Source organism: Candoia aspera, chromosome 4 (genome assembly GCF_035149785.1).
Source record: "Candoia aspera isolate rCanAsp1 chromosome 4, rCanAsp1.hap2, whole genome shotgun sequence".
Lineage (NCBI taxonomy): Eukaryota > Metazoa > Chordata > Lepidosauria > Squamata > Boidae > Candoia > Candoia aspera.
The window spans coordinates 71587728-71602642 of record NC_086156.1 but is presented as its reverse complement, the minus strand read 5'-3'; the positions used below and the strand labels follow the sequence as shown (position 1 = coordinate 71602642).

At 38.3% G+C, this 14915-nt stretch overlaps 2 protein-coding genes across 6 annotated transcripts; one reads left to right on the top strand and one right to left on the bottom strand.

Moving 5' to 3' along the window:
- Positions 1 to 6: 6 nt before the first annotated feature.
- BECN1 (beclin 1) lies at positions 7 to 9826 on the top strand. 4 transcript variants are annotated; one of them, XM_063300452.1, is made up of 12 exons: positions 7 to 121; positions 1641 to 1769; positions 2095 to 2162; positions 2464 to 2522; positions 3449 to 3539; positions 3772 to 3908; positions 4223 to 4417; positions 5037 to 5183; positions 5873 to 6022; positions 6159 to 6219; positions 7498 to 7640; positions 8382 to 9826. In XM_063300452.1, the coding sequence occupies exons 2-12, from the start codon at positions 1643 to 1645 to the stop codon at positions 8548 to 8550; spliced, it is 1347 nt and encodes a 448-aa protein (XP_063156522.1). In that variant the 5' UTR covers positions 7 to 121; positions 1641 to 1642; the 3' UTR covers positions 8551 to 9826. The 4 variants fall into 4 exon arrangements, with proteins under 4 accessions (XP_063156522.1, XP_063156523.1, XP_063156521.1 ...); XM_063300453.1 differs by lacking the exon at positions 7 to 121 and adding an exon at positions 623 to 641; XM_063300451.1 differs by lacking the exon at positions 7 to 121 and adding an exon at positions 648 to 859.
- On the bottom strand, positions 9298 to 14731 carry CNTD1 (cyclin N-terminal domain containing 1). Of its 2 annotated transcripts, XM_063300456.1 has the most exons (7): positions 14536 to 14731; positions 14356 to 14431; positions 13381 to 13537; positions 12751 to 12913; positions 11784 to 11928; positions 9553 to 9649; positions 9298 to 9414 (listed from the first exon to the last, which is right to left on the bottom strand). In XM_063300456.1, the coding sequence occupies exons 1-7, from the start codon at positions 14705 to 14707 to the stop codon at positions 9307 to 9309; spliced, it is 918 nt and encodes a 305-aa protein (XP_063156526.1). In that variant the 5' UTR covers positions 14708 to 14731; the 3' UTR covers positions 9298 to 9306. The 2 variants fall into 2 exon arrangements, with proteins under 2 accessions (XP_063156526.1, XP_063156525.1); XM_063300455.1 differs by lacking the exon at positions 9298 to 9414 and having other exon boundaries at positions 9418 to 9649.
- Positions 14732 to 14915: the final 184 nt, after the last annotated feature.

The window sequence follows — 14915 nt, the reverse complement described above, 5'->3', positions numbered from 1 at the left end:
GTGGGAGGAGCTCGGTAGAAATGAGTGGAGACGTGAAGCCAATCAGCATAGAAATAGAAATTTGAGGGTAGTTCGCATCCGAAGTGACTTTTTTTCCAGCAGCATCTGGATGGCCTTAGAGGTTATCTTCCGCTGTCTAAAATGCTAGGTTACATTTCCTTCTGTGGCCGGGCGTTCTCTAGTATCTTCTGCTCCCAAGAGATGGCCTAGCTTCCATGGTTTTCTTTTTGATTATTGCCTTTTAAGCTTAAGTATGGTAGGGCTACTAGATCTGGGCTGCCAACATCTGTATGGCCACTAGATGGCAGCAAAGAGCCAACCAGATATTTGCAGCCCCAACAGTATCTTGAACGGCGCGCCAGACCATGGACTTTCCCTATACTGGCAACGTGGGGGGTGGCGGGTTGCGTTTACAGTAAAATGTTGACGTGTGCGGTTTTCACCCGTACAAGAAAGACATCGCCGACGCGACACTGCAAATAGCTCTCCCAGTCCAGCTGCGCTGAGGCTGCCCAAGCCACCTCTCCGATGCCACGGGGAGCGCGAAGGCGGTCCCGTTTCTGCCCCTCCTACGGGCGTGACCACAGAGTGCGATTTCTCCGGAAGAGAAAACTTTCTGCGAAGCCCAGTTTTGAGAGGCGGTGGGGTTGCCTGGGAAGGGGCTTTCAAGGGAAGAGAAAGCCGGGCTGGGTGTTGCTGGGAGAGAAAGGTGGCCTGGTGGTGATTTTTGCCGATCGATTTCGTTCGCTTCTGGGAAAACTCTTAAGTTAAATGCATATCGCTTGTGTGTCCCGCGTATCGTCAGAGAGCCTGACTGTGGGCACTTAGCAAGCCCATTAGTTCATTGTCGGACGGTGAGGTAGGTGAGAACGATGGAGGAATTTAGATAAAATCAAGGTGGATGCCAACTAAGGTCATTGGGGTTTACCTTGATGTATTCCTAGCCATAATTTGTCCACCAGCTTCAGTCTAAACTGGGCCAGGAGAAGAAAATTAAAGCTGTCAGATGCGTCCTGGGCATAGGAAGGAAATGTCAGTAAACTTTGTTGCTGGAGGAGTAGCTGCAGTAGAACAGATTGCGCCTTTACATTACCTCAAAGATGAGCAAGCCTATTGTTCTATGAGGAGGATTTAGTGCACTTTCCAACCACATGGTTTGGAATGAGCTGACACCTGGTTCCTTTTTTTGTTAGTAGAACCTAGTTTGGAGAGTTCCTGTTTTCTGAAGGTACTTAGTATCAGAACATCTGGCTGATTTCCCTGGAGGTTATAGCTGAGATGGTGGTGGTAAACCATATGTTATTACTTGGATTGATTCAATATGGGTCATCAACTTGGTGTTGACCCTTAGCAACTGCATAGATAAAGGTTCTCCATGATGATGTTATTTTATTGGGCAGCAGCAATATATGAAGGTGCTGGAGGCAGATAATCATTTTAGTGACAATGGCAGAGGCATCAATTCATACTGCGTGGGAAAAGGCAATAATAACCACTCCTGTATTTTTACAATAAAACTACATAGACAGAAAACATAAAATGGATAGCAAGTATAAAATGTTACTTTATACCCACCTACAAAATGTTAGAAGCACTGTACTTAGCTTCTGGGATCACTGACTGACTTTCTACTTTCACAGATATGGATGGGTATAAGTCACCTGCTTGCACCATGCAGGTCAGCTTTGTTTGCCAGCGTTGTAGCCAGCCCCTTAAATTGGACACATCTTTCAAAGTTCTTGACAAAGTCACCATCCAAGAATTGACAGGTAAAAAAAAATGTGCAGAAAGCCAATGTGAGCCACAAACCCCACATTATGAATGCAAATAGTTAATTGCTGAGAAAATCCAAAGAAAGTAGAATAAAATGTTGCTTGGAACTTCTGATAATAGAGTGTTATGAAGGATTTCAGCAGAGCTTAATCTGAAGCAGTTCTCAGATCTGAAGTGTGTTGCAGAGCCTCTCCTTGGAATTGGGAAGCAAGAGCTCAAAGGGAAAGTATTATGGACAGATGTAGTAAGCTTTCTGTTGGATTTTAGCATTACATACAAAACTTTGTATTTTTTCTTTGGAATTTTTTGTCTTTTGTCTAGCTCCTCTGCTTACTACTGCTCCAGCAAAACTGGGTGATGCACAGGAGGAAGAGACCACTTTGACAGAGGTAAAGAGTTAGCATTTGATTCTAAATTAAAAGCAAGGCAGCTTTAAAAGTTAGAAACCAGCCAGAATTAGGAATTGTTACTTTCTTGGAATTTATTCTGCCAAACCTGCTGTTAAATTTTCCTTGTAATGCAAAAGAGTCTCTCTTTTGGGGGAGATGGGCGGTAATTAAATTAGAATAATAAATAAATAAATAAACATTTGTAAGCAGCAGGTTGTTAAAAGCTGCTTATGGGCTACTACATTAACTCTGTTGGGTGAAGAATCACAAGATGCTACAGTAATGCTAAATTTCTTTTTAGGAAGAGTTTGTTGAAAACCGCCAGGATGGTGTGTCCCGAAGATTCATTCCCCCAGCCAGGTATTATGTTCTCTGCTCCAATACATTTGCAATGAGTGCCTCCTTTCAGAGGGTGGAAGTTTTGACCAAACTGTGACTCTGAAATCTGAGACTGTTGCATTTTAATTTGCGGGGAGGGCCTTCCACACACACACACACACACACAGCAGCCAAGTAAAGCAAGAATGCTTTATGTTCTATCTAGAGCAAAAAATAATAAAAGCAGGAAGAATTCTCCCTACTTATAGGAGGTGAAGGCAAAATGCACTTTAGTTCTTGTGTCCTTTCTTTGGCAGGAACTCGTTCATTTTGAACTGGGTTCTCTACTATAGGACAATAGTTTTCACAAGGAATTTTGTAACAGTCTGGAAATTGTGTGAGTTGGTCCAACACAAGGAAGCCAGTAGGTTGAGGAAGGCTAGTTTGTTTGGTTGGAAGAGTTTAAAGAGCTAGTTGTGTTTGCCTCTCACAGTAATGAGACTGAATTATCCCTCTGGTATTCCTGCCATAGGACTAAGATATTCATTCCTGACCATTTCTTTCCCTGCACGTCAAAGCAACCATTCTGCAAAAGTTGTTTATGTGGCCATGGTTCTTGATAACTTGCATAAACTAGCTAATGCATATTCTAATGAAGAAGGCAATCGTTTTCTAAGAGGCTTTTAAATGGAATCCAAGTGATTCTCAGGTACAATGGATCCAAAGACTTCTTTGTTCTTTTGAACTGTATTGTCTTTTTCTTATATCTCAGGCATTTTTTTTCTTGCAGCTTAAGGCTGCAAATTGAAGATTCTGTGCTCAATATAATATATAGAACAAAAACCATTTACTGTTTAGGAATTGGAAGTAGGTTTTGGGTCAAAAAGTAAACTGCTATGGCTTTATGTCAGAATTTTTGGTGAAAATCCATGAGAATGCACCTTCTAAAATCATGCTGCATTTTCCAGGATGATGTCAACAGAAAGTGCCAACAGTTTCACGCTGATTGGAGAGGCCTCTGATGGAGGCACCATGGAGAATCTCAGCAGAAGACTCAAGGCAAGTTGTTCTCTATTCTTGAGTGTATGGTGCAACTTTTAGGGAAGCCACTGAAAAGTGATTGTTGGGAGAACAGAATGCAGTGGTTTTGAACTTGCTTTTGTTTTTTTTTAATCAAGACAAAGCTCTAACAAATGGCAGTTTTGCTTGACAGAAACTTGCTCTCTCATTTAACTAACTGTGGAAGTGTCTTCTCTTTCTCTTGCTAAAAGGAGCTCCCTTTTCCTTCCAGGTCACTGGAGATCTGTTTGACATCATGTCTGGCCAAACAGATGTGGATCATCCTCTATGTGAAGAATGCACTGATACACTTCTGGACCAGTTAGACACACAGCTTAATATCACAGAAAATGAGTGCCAGAATTATAAGTGAGTAAGAATAGATTTCAGAAGTGCTACAATACCTTGTTTACAGAATAAAGAAACATAATTTTACTTTTGTTGACTAAAATAATTTTCACTGAAGAAGGTACTGTGTGCTTGTCTCATATCTGTATGTACTCCAGCTGTGGCAATTCAATTTCTATTTTAAAATAGAATGAATTACAGCTACACCGATTTGATACTCAGGGGCTATAGGCAGGGTTTCAGGGTGCATAATTGTGAAAGAAAGTGGGGTTTGAATGTTCTGCATGGCTCATTGCCATGCCATAAAATCACTTGTGAATGGGTATTTTTTGCAGGAAATGCCTTGAAATCCTGGAGCAAATGACTGAAGAGGACAAGGAGAAATTGCAGTTGGAACTGAAGGAATTTGCTCTTGAGGAAGAGAGGCTGATTGAGGAGTTGGAGGAAGTCGAGCAAAAGCGCAAGGCGATGGCTGAAGATTTTGAGAAGGTCAAAACCGAGGCTGAGAGGCTGGATCAAGAGGAAGCTGAGTGAGTGGAAATCCTGCGATTAACAGTATTCCCAACTTTGTATTTTTCTGGATACATACATTGTTGAAGTTCATACCCAAGCTCTCAGGTTTACTGACAGCTGTTTTTTTCCTTTCTACTTGCACTAAACATCTTCCCTCTTTTTTATGCTGCTTTCCTAGCTATTGCTTACTGCATCTCTGTTACACTTTGTTTTCTCCTTATCCCTTCCAGACCTTTTATTGGTTCTTGTGCTTTTCACATTAGCTTTAATACCCTACCTATAGCTCACTTACTCTAGCTGTGTTGAGTACTTGATAGTAAGGTCCAGAGAAATTAAATATAGCTTCATAAGTCAGTTAGGAAAGAAGTACAGCATGCTGTTCATAAATAAGCCACCTGTTTTTATGCCAGCTGTCTAGCACTAGATAGGTACTATCTTTTTCTATCCGAATTAATTCTCATGAAGTGATTTCTAATTCATCTGACCATTTTTGAAGCCTATCCTTTTCTCCCTCCTAAGAAAACAGAGTTGTTTTTTTGGATCCAGCACTGCTCCATGTGCTGAATCCTTAATGATTTTATGGTGAGATAGTGTCCTCATAGAGAAGTATTTTTTTTCCCTTGATGCTTCCTGGAGGTATCAGAAAGAATACAGTGAATTCAAGCGGCAGCAACTAGAACTGGATGATGAACTGAAAAGTGTTGATAATCAAATGCGTTATGCCCAAATGCAGCTGGACAAGCTAAAGAAAACCAATGTATTCAACGCTACTTTCCATATCTGGTAAGACAAGGAGTTTGGATAGATTGGGGTGAGGGTGGGCAGAAATGTAGTGGAGTATCAGTAGTTGAATCTGGATGGAATTAAGTTGTTGTATACATATAATGCCCATATTTGGTCATTCAGGCTCTTCAAGGTTGAGAAATCTAGAAGACTCTGGACAGTATTAGAGGGAGTATGAGAGTTTCAATTTAAGCTTGCTGCAGAAGTCTAACTGAATACTGTGTCTTCAGTTTATACTTTATTCAGTCTTGGTTGGAGTCTTATTTCCACTTTTTAAATAGCAGCCTTTCCTTGAGTTCCTTAGGCCACTCACCATAAATAAGCTCTTTAATCAAGATGTTATCCTCCCCCTTTTGGGGGGTACTCTCTGTAGTATTTTTTAATGATAACATATTAGTAATACTTCACAAAGGGATCTTGTCCAGGATCCTTCCATCCTTGTTTTAAAATTTCATGGTCCTTTCCCAACTGACTGGGGCTCACAGAGTTGAACTTTAAATAATCTGGGGGACACCAGGCTGACTTCCCATGCTAGACAGATGTTCATAAAAGTTATGGATCTTGTTTGTTTTTGGAAAATCACTTTAGCTTTAGATAATTGTCCAAAAACTGCTTAGAGAAGACTTCCTAGTACTCTAAGATTTTCTTGTTCCCTCAAAAGCTAGCTGATTAGACTTCTTCTTGCATAGGCATAGCGGGCAGTTTGGCACAATAAACAACTTTCGTCTAGGCCGCCTCCCAAGTGTCCCTGTGGAATGGAATGAGATCAACGCAGCCTGGGGGCAGACTGTTCTGCTTCTCCATGCCCTTGCCAGCAAGATGGGCCTGATCTTTCAAAGGTAGATATGAAAACAATGAGCCACCCCTCCCTTTGTCAGCCATAGGAATGGCAAGATTAACTAACTTATTTGGTGGGTTAGGAGGTTATACCACACTTTTCAGTCAAAGGGTTCATTAAGTGGCTGTTTCTTGCAGATATCGCCTTATTCCGTATGGAAATCACTCTTATTTAGAGTCTCTTACAGACAAATCCAAGGTAAGAGATTTCCTCACATTTAGGCTTCCTAGAATCTCTGTCTTTAATACACCTGCATTTTGGAATTCTAGAGTGCTGTATCTGTTTAAGACTCAGGAAAGACTAGTCAATTCAGGACAAGCCTCTAGAAAATGTGAAGGCAATTTTGAGGAATTCTGTATATGCTGAATTCTAAAAAAAATCTAGGTTGCCCAAAGTTTATACACATGGTTTGGTTATTCCACTTTAAACATGCTGAAATATTTTGCCTCCCTGAGTAATATTTGTTGATGGAAAAATGGGATGCTAAATAAATAAAATAATACAGAATGATTTAGCTGATAACATTTTTAGGCTAATGAAATATCTATGCATACTGAAAATATTTAGATGAAGATAATTGAATTTACGTATATTTTAGAAATATAAACACAACATTGTGTTTTATATATTATAGACCAAACACAATAAACACACAGCTTAAATGTCTGAACACTGTACTGTATTTGTATTTAGGGATGTGTTTGAATGTTATCTTCTTATAATTGTACCACTGAATTTTACAGTTTATGTGGTCGTAAATGTGGTACTGGATGCATGGAACATCTCTATGGACAAGTGCTTTTTGGTAGTCTCTATATGTTTTTTATCCTGGGGTAGGCTGCCTAGTGCCCTCTGGGCATTTTGGGCTGGGCATCAACCCCAGCCATGCAAGAGACAAAAATATAAGAATGAATGATAAGGTAGGCTTCATCTGGCCAACTTGTCTGACAGATTTATATCTTCCAGATGGGGAGTGGTCATTCATTTTCCTCGGGGCTGAACTATAGTATGAAGAAATTTTGAATGGTCCATGGTTCTCCATCTCAAATCAAAAGCATATTTTCAATAGGACTTATTTTCTTACAGTTGGTTTAGAAATTGAGTGATAAATCAGTGAACAACCTGAATCCCATGAGGGAACAGGTTTTGGTATTTATTTGTATTTTGAAATGCCCTGGATGCTCATTGAAAAAAAACTTTTTTTCTAAAAAAAAAAAAAAGGCTAAGTTTTGAGATAAACTTGTTAAGTAACAACATAATAGTGGCTCTCCATTGGAGTAAAACAAATCTTTATCTTCTTCTTTCCTGTAGCCTGGACTTGGTTTAGGGAAGCAATAAACAAAAAGCTGATTTATGCTATCTACAGTATAATGGATGCTTTTTATTGACTAAAAAGGCAAAGCAGCTTCTTCAAAAGTATTGTAGAAATGTAAAGCAATTCCTAATGTTTCTAATATCTGCATTTATGTCTTCAAGGAGCTGCCTCTCTACTGTTCAGGAGGCTTGCGATTCTTCTGGGACAACAAGTTTGACCATGCAATGGTGGCATTTCTAGACTGCGTACAACAGTTCAAAGAGGAAGTAGAAAAGGGCGAGACACGTTTCTGTTTACCTTACAGGTAAATGTCAATGGTTCAGAAAGTAGATAGGTTTCCTTTTCTCAGAAACATTTTAATTCTGTCTGGTTAATCTAAATTATGTATCTCTTACTAAAATATGTATATAATTGCATTAGATGCTATTAATTTAAAAGTATATCATGTATACCAGAAGTTTTGCTTTTTTGTTTTTACACAATATAACAATAGCTGGATTACTGTGGTTCTTCGAAGTACTGATGCACTAACAAGCTGCCATGTTTAGTGGTCTTGGTGTAAGATTGTCTCAGATAGCTGGCTAGTGTTGCAACAGTACTGGAATAATATTTTGTTCTGTCCTGGTAATAAATTTTTTTAAGCACCATGGGTATAACTGCTTTTGGTATTGGGTTTCTCAAATTTCTGGGTGCTTTATCAAGCTATTGTTTTCTTTTAAAGTAAATGTTTATATACTTTCTTTTAAAATATCTTTTTAGAATTCCACACTGTCAGAGCAAGAATATGTATCCCAGTGTATTATTAAGGTTTATCTTTTAGTGTGCTGTGCTTTGGGCATTTGGTTGTTGAAAGTATTGTGTCAAAAAGTAGAGAGAACTGGGGTTCTCTCTCAGCAAGAGCTTTAACATAAAACTTATGTCTAAAGATTAATAAATCAGGGCATTACAAAAGGGATGTGGGATTTATTAGAAAAGAATGTTGTGCTAATCCGAGACCAACTGCCAGCAGTTTCAGTGCCTGATAGGATCTGTTCCTTCAATACAGAATGGATGTGGAAAAAGGCAAGATTGAAGATACAGGTGGAAACGGTGGGTCCTACTCCATTAAAACCCAGTTTAACTCAGAGGAACAGTGGACAAAAGCACTCAAGTTCATGCTGACAAACCTGAAATGGGGTCTAGCTTGGGTTTCTTCCCAATTCTATAATAAATGACAATTATGAAAGAATCCAGCAGCATGACTCAATGATGCCAAAAGCAGGACTTGCCTGTGACAGCCATACATCATCTTAGAAGAAGAAAAACCTGCAATTTTGACATTTCATTATAAAGTAGAAAGAAGCAAAAAGCTTCATAGCATAGTTTAGATAACATGTAGATAAAGCACACCATTGTGTTTGGGAAAGAATTGTATATTCTCCTATAGGGCAGAAAAAGACAATGTAGAAGTAGAGACTATGCTTAGTTACGAGGTTATTGCAGCCTCATTATTGCACTAAGCTAGGAAATACAAAAGAACTACAGTGATTTTGTTTTTCAGAACATATTTATTTATCAGTGCTAGAGAGGGTAGCACTTTAATATATTTTTTCTCAGATGCATTTACCTGTCTGTGCTAAGGCTTCTGCTTTGAAAAAGCTTTTACATGTAACATGTTTCATATCTCTGTAATCCGTACATTTAAAGTCTGTCTTAAGCTGCTATAATTCTTTGCAATTAATGGTTATGCAAGACTGTTGTAAATGGTTCTGATGCCCTTAGTCACGGCCAAGGTACCTCTCTTTTAAATCTTACTCCCTTACAGGATTAAGATAACAAAACCTGTGAGATACCCATTAAACTATTGAAGTGTATGGGGATGTGTGGTGTCTTCTTTAGTAGTTTTCTGCTTAAGAATCTTATCTCTGTGTCAAATACTACAGTACACTGCTTGATAAGCAGGCCCTTCAGCTCAGAAGCATGAGGGGATTCTAGCAACTCTCCACTGTACTACCAACACTGTGCTTCAGAATTGCATAGACAACCTCAGTAATGCTCTGCAGACTGATGCCTGTGGTGCCATTGAGGTACTCCATAACCTTTCAAAAGAAAGAAAATAGGTTTAGATTGATATGGTGGCTTGCACTGAGATTCTTATAGGTAGCAAGCCATTGTAGGAGGAAAAAAAAATCTCTGGATTCACCCCATGAATGGACTGAGACACAAGCTGTACATACCTGATTCCAATCTTCATGGTTTAGCAGGAAAGAACTTGCACCAATTACTCCTACAGCGAGTAGTATGTGGTCTTCCTTTACGGACACAAATTTGGCTCTGTGAAATTCAAATGATGAGATGAACAAGGACTGCATTCCAGCAATAGTAATAATGCTGTACATTCAAAAGTACAAACCTATTTAGATCCATCAAAACAATATGATTAAACATTTGATTATTTTTAAAACATTTGTCTGTTACATTCACTGGCCTTTTGAATTAAAAGATACATTTTGAAGGCTTCTGCTCGTGATGGTTATGCCTGTAATATAACATAGTTTAGCAGCACAACATTTCTCACAAATTCCATTGTGTTCAGTGGAGCCCACTCCTAGGTAAATAGGTGTTGCTTAAATGCCATAAAATGGTCAATTCAATTATCTGCTTTTGTGATTGAAATTTCCCCTACAATATGGCAGTATCAATTTTCCCCTTCCACCTTTAAAGGCTTTAAAATGATTTAGATTGTCTCCAATTTATTTGCAAGGTTAGAGCAATAAATATTTATTAACAAAGCCAAAAGAAGGAGCTACTTTCCAACAGAGCAACATAGTTCTGAGTGTGGTGGTTGCTGCAATAAAGACTGTGACTCTCCATACAATAAAAGAAAATGCTATTTTCTCCTGCATTTATCCTATTAGATTGAATGTATTAGGCAACAGTACTGAGTACTGCTGTATTCTACTGGCAGGTAATAATGAAGAGGTGAGTTTAATGTTTTCATCTCTCAAAAAAATAAACATTAACAATATCCAGTGCTGTGAGGGATAACTGTATAGCAAAGTGCCAACAACCCTACTAGCATGGGGAAAAGTTGTATTTTTTCAATCACAGTATATTGTGCTAATGTTGCTGGAAGGATTTTTGTGAGAAAACATGCAAATTTGTGAAATCGAAACTTTTTTTTTGTAATAATGAAAAAAACCCAACCCTGGATTCTAATACCTAAAAGGTTATTTGAAATATTAAAAGTAAAATGATCCAAAGTGAAATAGTCTATCTAAAAGTTCACCCTAATGAATCCAAATAGGACCTGCAAAAGAGGATCATCACACATCTCTTGTAAGAGCTGACACCTTTAGTTCCAATAAAAACCCATCTCATGCGTGAAAGTGAAATGCAAATTCTAGGTTTAATGAAGCATGTACAGAGAAAGAGAAAAGCCACGACTGAGAAGAGAGCGCCAAACGGCTTCACTGAAAGTCTCTACAGTCCATCCCCCCCATCTTCACAGATCCATTCCCATCTATCTCCCAACGGTCAGTTTTTTTTCCAGGCACAAATGTCTACCAGTGACCCTGATTGCCGGCAATTAGCTTAAACAACAGAAATTTGCATTCCTGCCAGCCACCTCTCCCCCTCCTTTCTTGACATGCAGAAAATTATCATGGCAGGCACACACGATCAAAGGATGCAACCATCCTTGGATTTGGGGGGGAGGGAGCCTGACATCTCTTTAGTAAGACATTTTCAAACTACTTCTATCAATTAGATCAAGCAGTCTCAAAAGCAAGTCCTTTGAACAACTTCTGGAATATTGATAAGCATTTTGCTATCTGTTCTGACAGACTCAAGTTGTGGACTTGAGTGTATTTTCTTATGGAATATTGGAATCACATTTATATGTTACTGTATATCAGCTGCCCTGAGAATATTTATTCTGAAGGGCAGCATAGAAATGATTAAAACACAGATATCTATAGAGATATGTTTATTCAGTGGCTTTTCAAGCCATTTTTCAATTCTAAAGCTTTAATTTTAGAACAGATGCCCATCCCAGTAGTCTTTAAAACAAAGCAATTCTAACTATGCCTTCCCAACAACTCCTGCAGCCCATATTGCAGTAACTCATTGCAGGGAATGTTGAGGTATATTTAAGCTTCAAAACTGTCCCATCCAAGTAAAAGGTTGTCTTAAGCTGAGAGTTGCCCATATCTGAACATTTTTCAGAAGATTAATAAGATCTGAAGAGAAATCAGAACAGTGTCAGCACACTGAAGCTAGATTCTATCAGGAGAGCACTGCTTACAAAGATGTCTGTTAAGATCTGCTAGTGGAAAACTGACCCAAATTTTCTTGGTCTATAAGGTTCTTTCTCCACTTTGTACTACTTCAACATGCACAACTCCAAGCTTTTGTCTTCCCTTTATAGCACACATTTATTGCTAGTTTGCTTCTTTCCAGAACTTACAGCTGAAGTTCACTTGGAGAGGAGTTTTCTATTGAAGACTTCAGTAAGGTGTCATAAATATTGTTCCGCAAGAGATATGATAAATTCAATAAATTTTTGCACATTTCATGCAGCTCTTTTGTGGGAAGCAAGTAGCCATTGTATCCTAGTATTGAAAAAAACCAAGGATTAGATGCTGCAGGAAAGAGAGTGCATTTCTATATGGAGTGAGAATCTACCTCCTTGATCTTAGTATTTTGTGAGCCGCTGATACATTTGTCATTTTTCCTTCCTCTTGTTTCTGCCTGTTTCAATGCTTAGCTTCTATAAAGTCTCCCCACAAAAAATATACTCCCAAGATGAAATTTTGCAACAGAAAAGAAGAGCAGTGGGAAAAGATACAATTTAAAAAGAAGGGATGGGCATGTGATTCATTTGGGGGATAGGAGTAAGCAAGTTTTAAACAAGTACAATGTATTATGTCATATATATTATCTGTAAGGACCCACAAAACTTCACTATATCTGATTGACAGTAATTCCTTGAAGACTGAGAATAATTAATACAGAGCCCATTTTATTGAAACATTTTGCTTTCTAACCATATGGAGTAAAACAAAAATCCAAAGAAAAAGCTGGACTCCTAAGAACGACATGGACATGTCCCTGTAGCCTCATTGGCAACAATGAGAAAGTGGGTGGCCACTGCCTTCCCCTGGGATGTTCTGTAAATTCAGTCTGCCCTACTGCCCTGGGATACTGCCATCTAAGTACTAACCAGATGTGACCTGCTTAGGGTTTTTTTTTTCAAGATCAGCAAAAGTTGGCTAAGTGTTGCCACCTGCTGTAAAGCCTAGGAAATAAAGAGATTACCAACTTAAATGTGGCATCCTGCTGCTCAGTGAAGAGGGAGAGATAATCAGCATCATTACCATTTTTTATTTGCAGGGCAAAGCTGTTTGATAGAGTATCTTGTTTCTTGTGTTTACCTAAAACTTCCAGGAGAATTTCAACATAGGCAAGTGGAACTGGAACATTGACTTGAAAATGCAGAGCTTTCAAAATAGCTAATTCTGATTCTAATAATTCTTCTGTTGTATAGGAGAAACCCAACGACTTCAGAAACTTCAGAACCATTTTGTTCTTAACAATCTGTGTAAAAGAAGTGTGAACATTACATCCAAAATTGCTGCAGTATACTATGATCTGGTATAATGGGCTGTGATGCTGTCCTGAAGTCCATGTTGTTGTTTTTAATCCAACATGCATCTTAGTAAGATACTAAAAGGCTGCACAGTTAATTAACATTTTTTTTCTGCTGCTAATAGTTCATCATTATGAAAGCCAACTCCATGTATCTCATAAGGCTACTTCAGTACTATTAATCCCATCTACCCCAGCTATTTATAAAAAGACACCACTGCTTTGCAATTTATTACTTCTATTTTTGTTTTCTGATCAGATTGTCTAGCAAGGAACAATTACATTGTTCCCAGATGCACATATGGATTTAACAGTCCTGTTTCTGTCATAGAGAAAGTCCACAATATGGCACACAAAGAGTCTGAATGAAAGTTATACAATACTGTATGCTCAAGGCAAATGTTGAACCTCCTTACACTGTAATGGAAAGAAAGCTTGCTGGCAAGCTGGATGCAGGAGACTAAACGCAGCACATATGTGCCCTCCATTTGTTCTTTCAGTGAGGCCCAGCTGCTGTCTTCCTCCTTTCCTGAGGTGAAATTAGAGAACTCTTCTAAAAGTTTGAGCATAAACCTAGAAATACAAAAGAGCATATAATATACCTAGAGAAACAAAATAGAGCTGGTACTAAATAGACATTTGCTTTATGGTTTACAGAAACAAGTATCAAACCATGTACCCACATTGATTTTAGGGAGCAAAAGCTATTCTAAAGATCATGAATCAATGTGTGAAACAGGTAGAATAAGCTATAGGACCTTCAACAGCTCCCCAAGAATCAAACTGCCCCATTATGTCTTTCTTGGGATTTCAGACCTCACTTGCAGTATGTTCATAGTTGGATATTAATTGGAACAACTAAACTGGCACAAAAATGCAATTTGAACACTCCAGGCTTAATCTCCAGGCAAAGTTTTATAAAAAGCAAGAGATGGGTAAGAAATTTTAAAAAATTAAAACAAAACAACCCTCAGATGTTACAGCCTTATCATCTAAACTGCATCTGAGATAACATTTGTAGACTAAATGCATTTTTAGTTGTGTCCACAAACTCCACCTCTTACTGACTTTGGGCTTTTGCTCCTCAAAGCAGGTCTCTCATTAAAGACCTTTGGATTTATCTCTGTGGCTAAAGTATTCCCCATAGAAAACAATTCTTTGAGTTTTTAAAAAGGAAGTGTATATACTTTAGTATATATTTGTAGCTTAAAGCTGTTGACTTGGCTGTTCTGATTACATCTTTAAAATGGTAAAGGTGTTAAGTTACAGGAAATAAAACAATGCAACTTTAAGCACATTTACTTAGAAGTCCCATAGAATTGATGTTGCTGGTAAGCATATAAATTAACTGTTCTGTTCTAATATCAGCCAAAGGGAAAATAAAGAAATACCTTTCAAATATTTCTATTGCTTGATATGTTGCAGATTCCGTTAGATTCCATTTTTCAGCTACCAGAAAAACAAATTCTGGCAGAGAGACACAGGAGGAAAAGATCAGAGTTAGAGGCTCTTTTAAAATGTCTTTCAGAATCTCATCTCAGTCTAGAGAGTTTGTTAAGGCCAATTCTTACCTACTATCTGTGTGTCTTTGAAGCAACCTGCCTCATCACACAGCTCATTCAAATACCGTTCATTTTCCATAGCCATGTGAAGCAAAGTATCTTGGATAATTCCAGGGGTCACTACTCCAAAGACAGGTTCTGAATACTGGTATCGGGCTGCTACCTGTGCAGGTAAGGCCATCCTAACAGTATTGTTAATACTCTGAAAAAATAGTAATTCAGCATTAAACTAATTGACTTCTTTGGTCCTTTCCAACTCTGTTTCTATTAATAAGGAATATAATTATGGATCAATGAAGATACAATGGAATTTATCTTATTAAGATGCTATCTATTGATGTTTTACATGTTGATGCTTTTCCTGTAAACTGCTCAGATTCAACCTAATT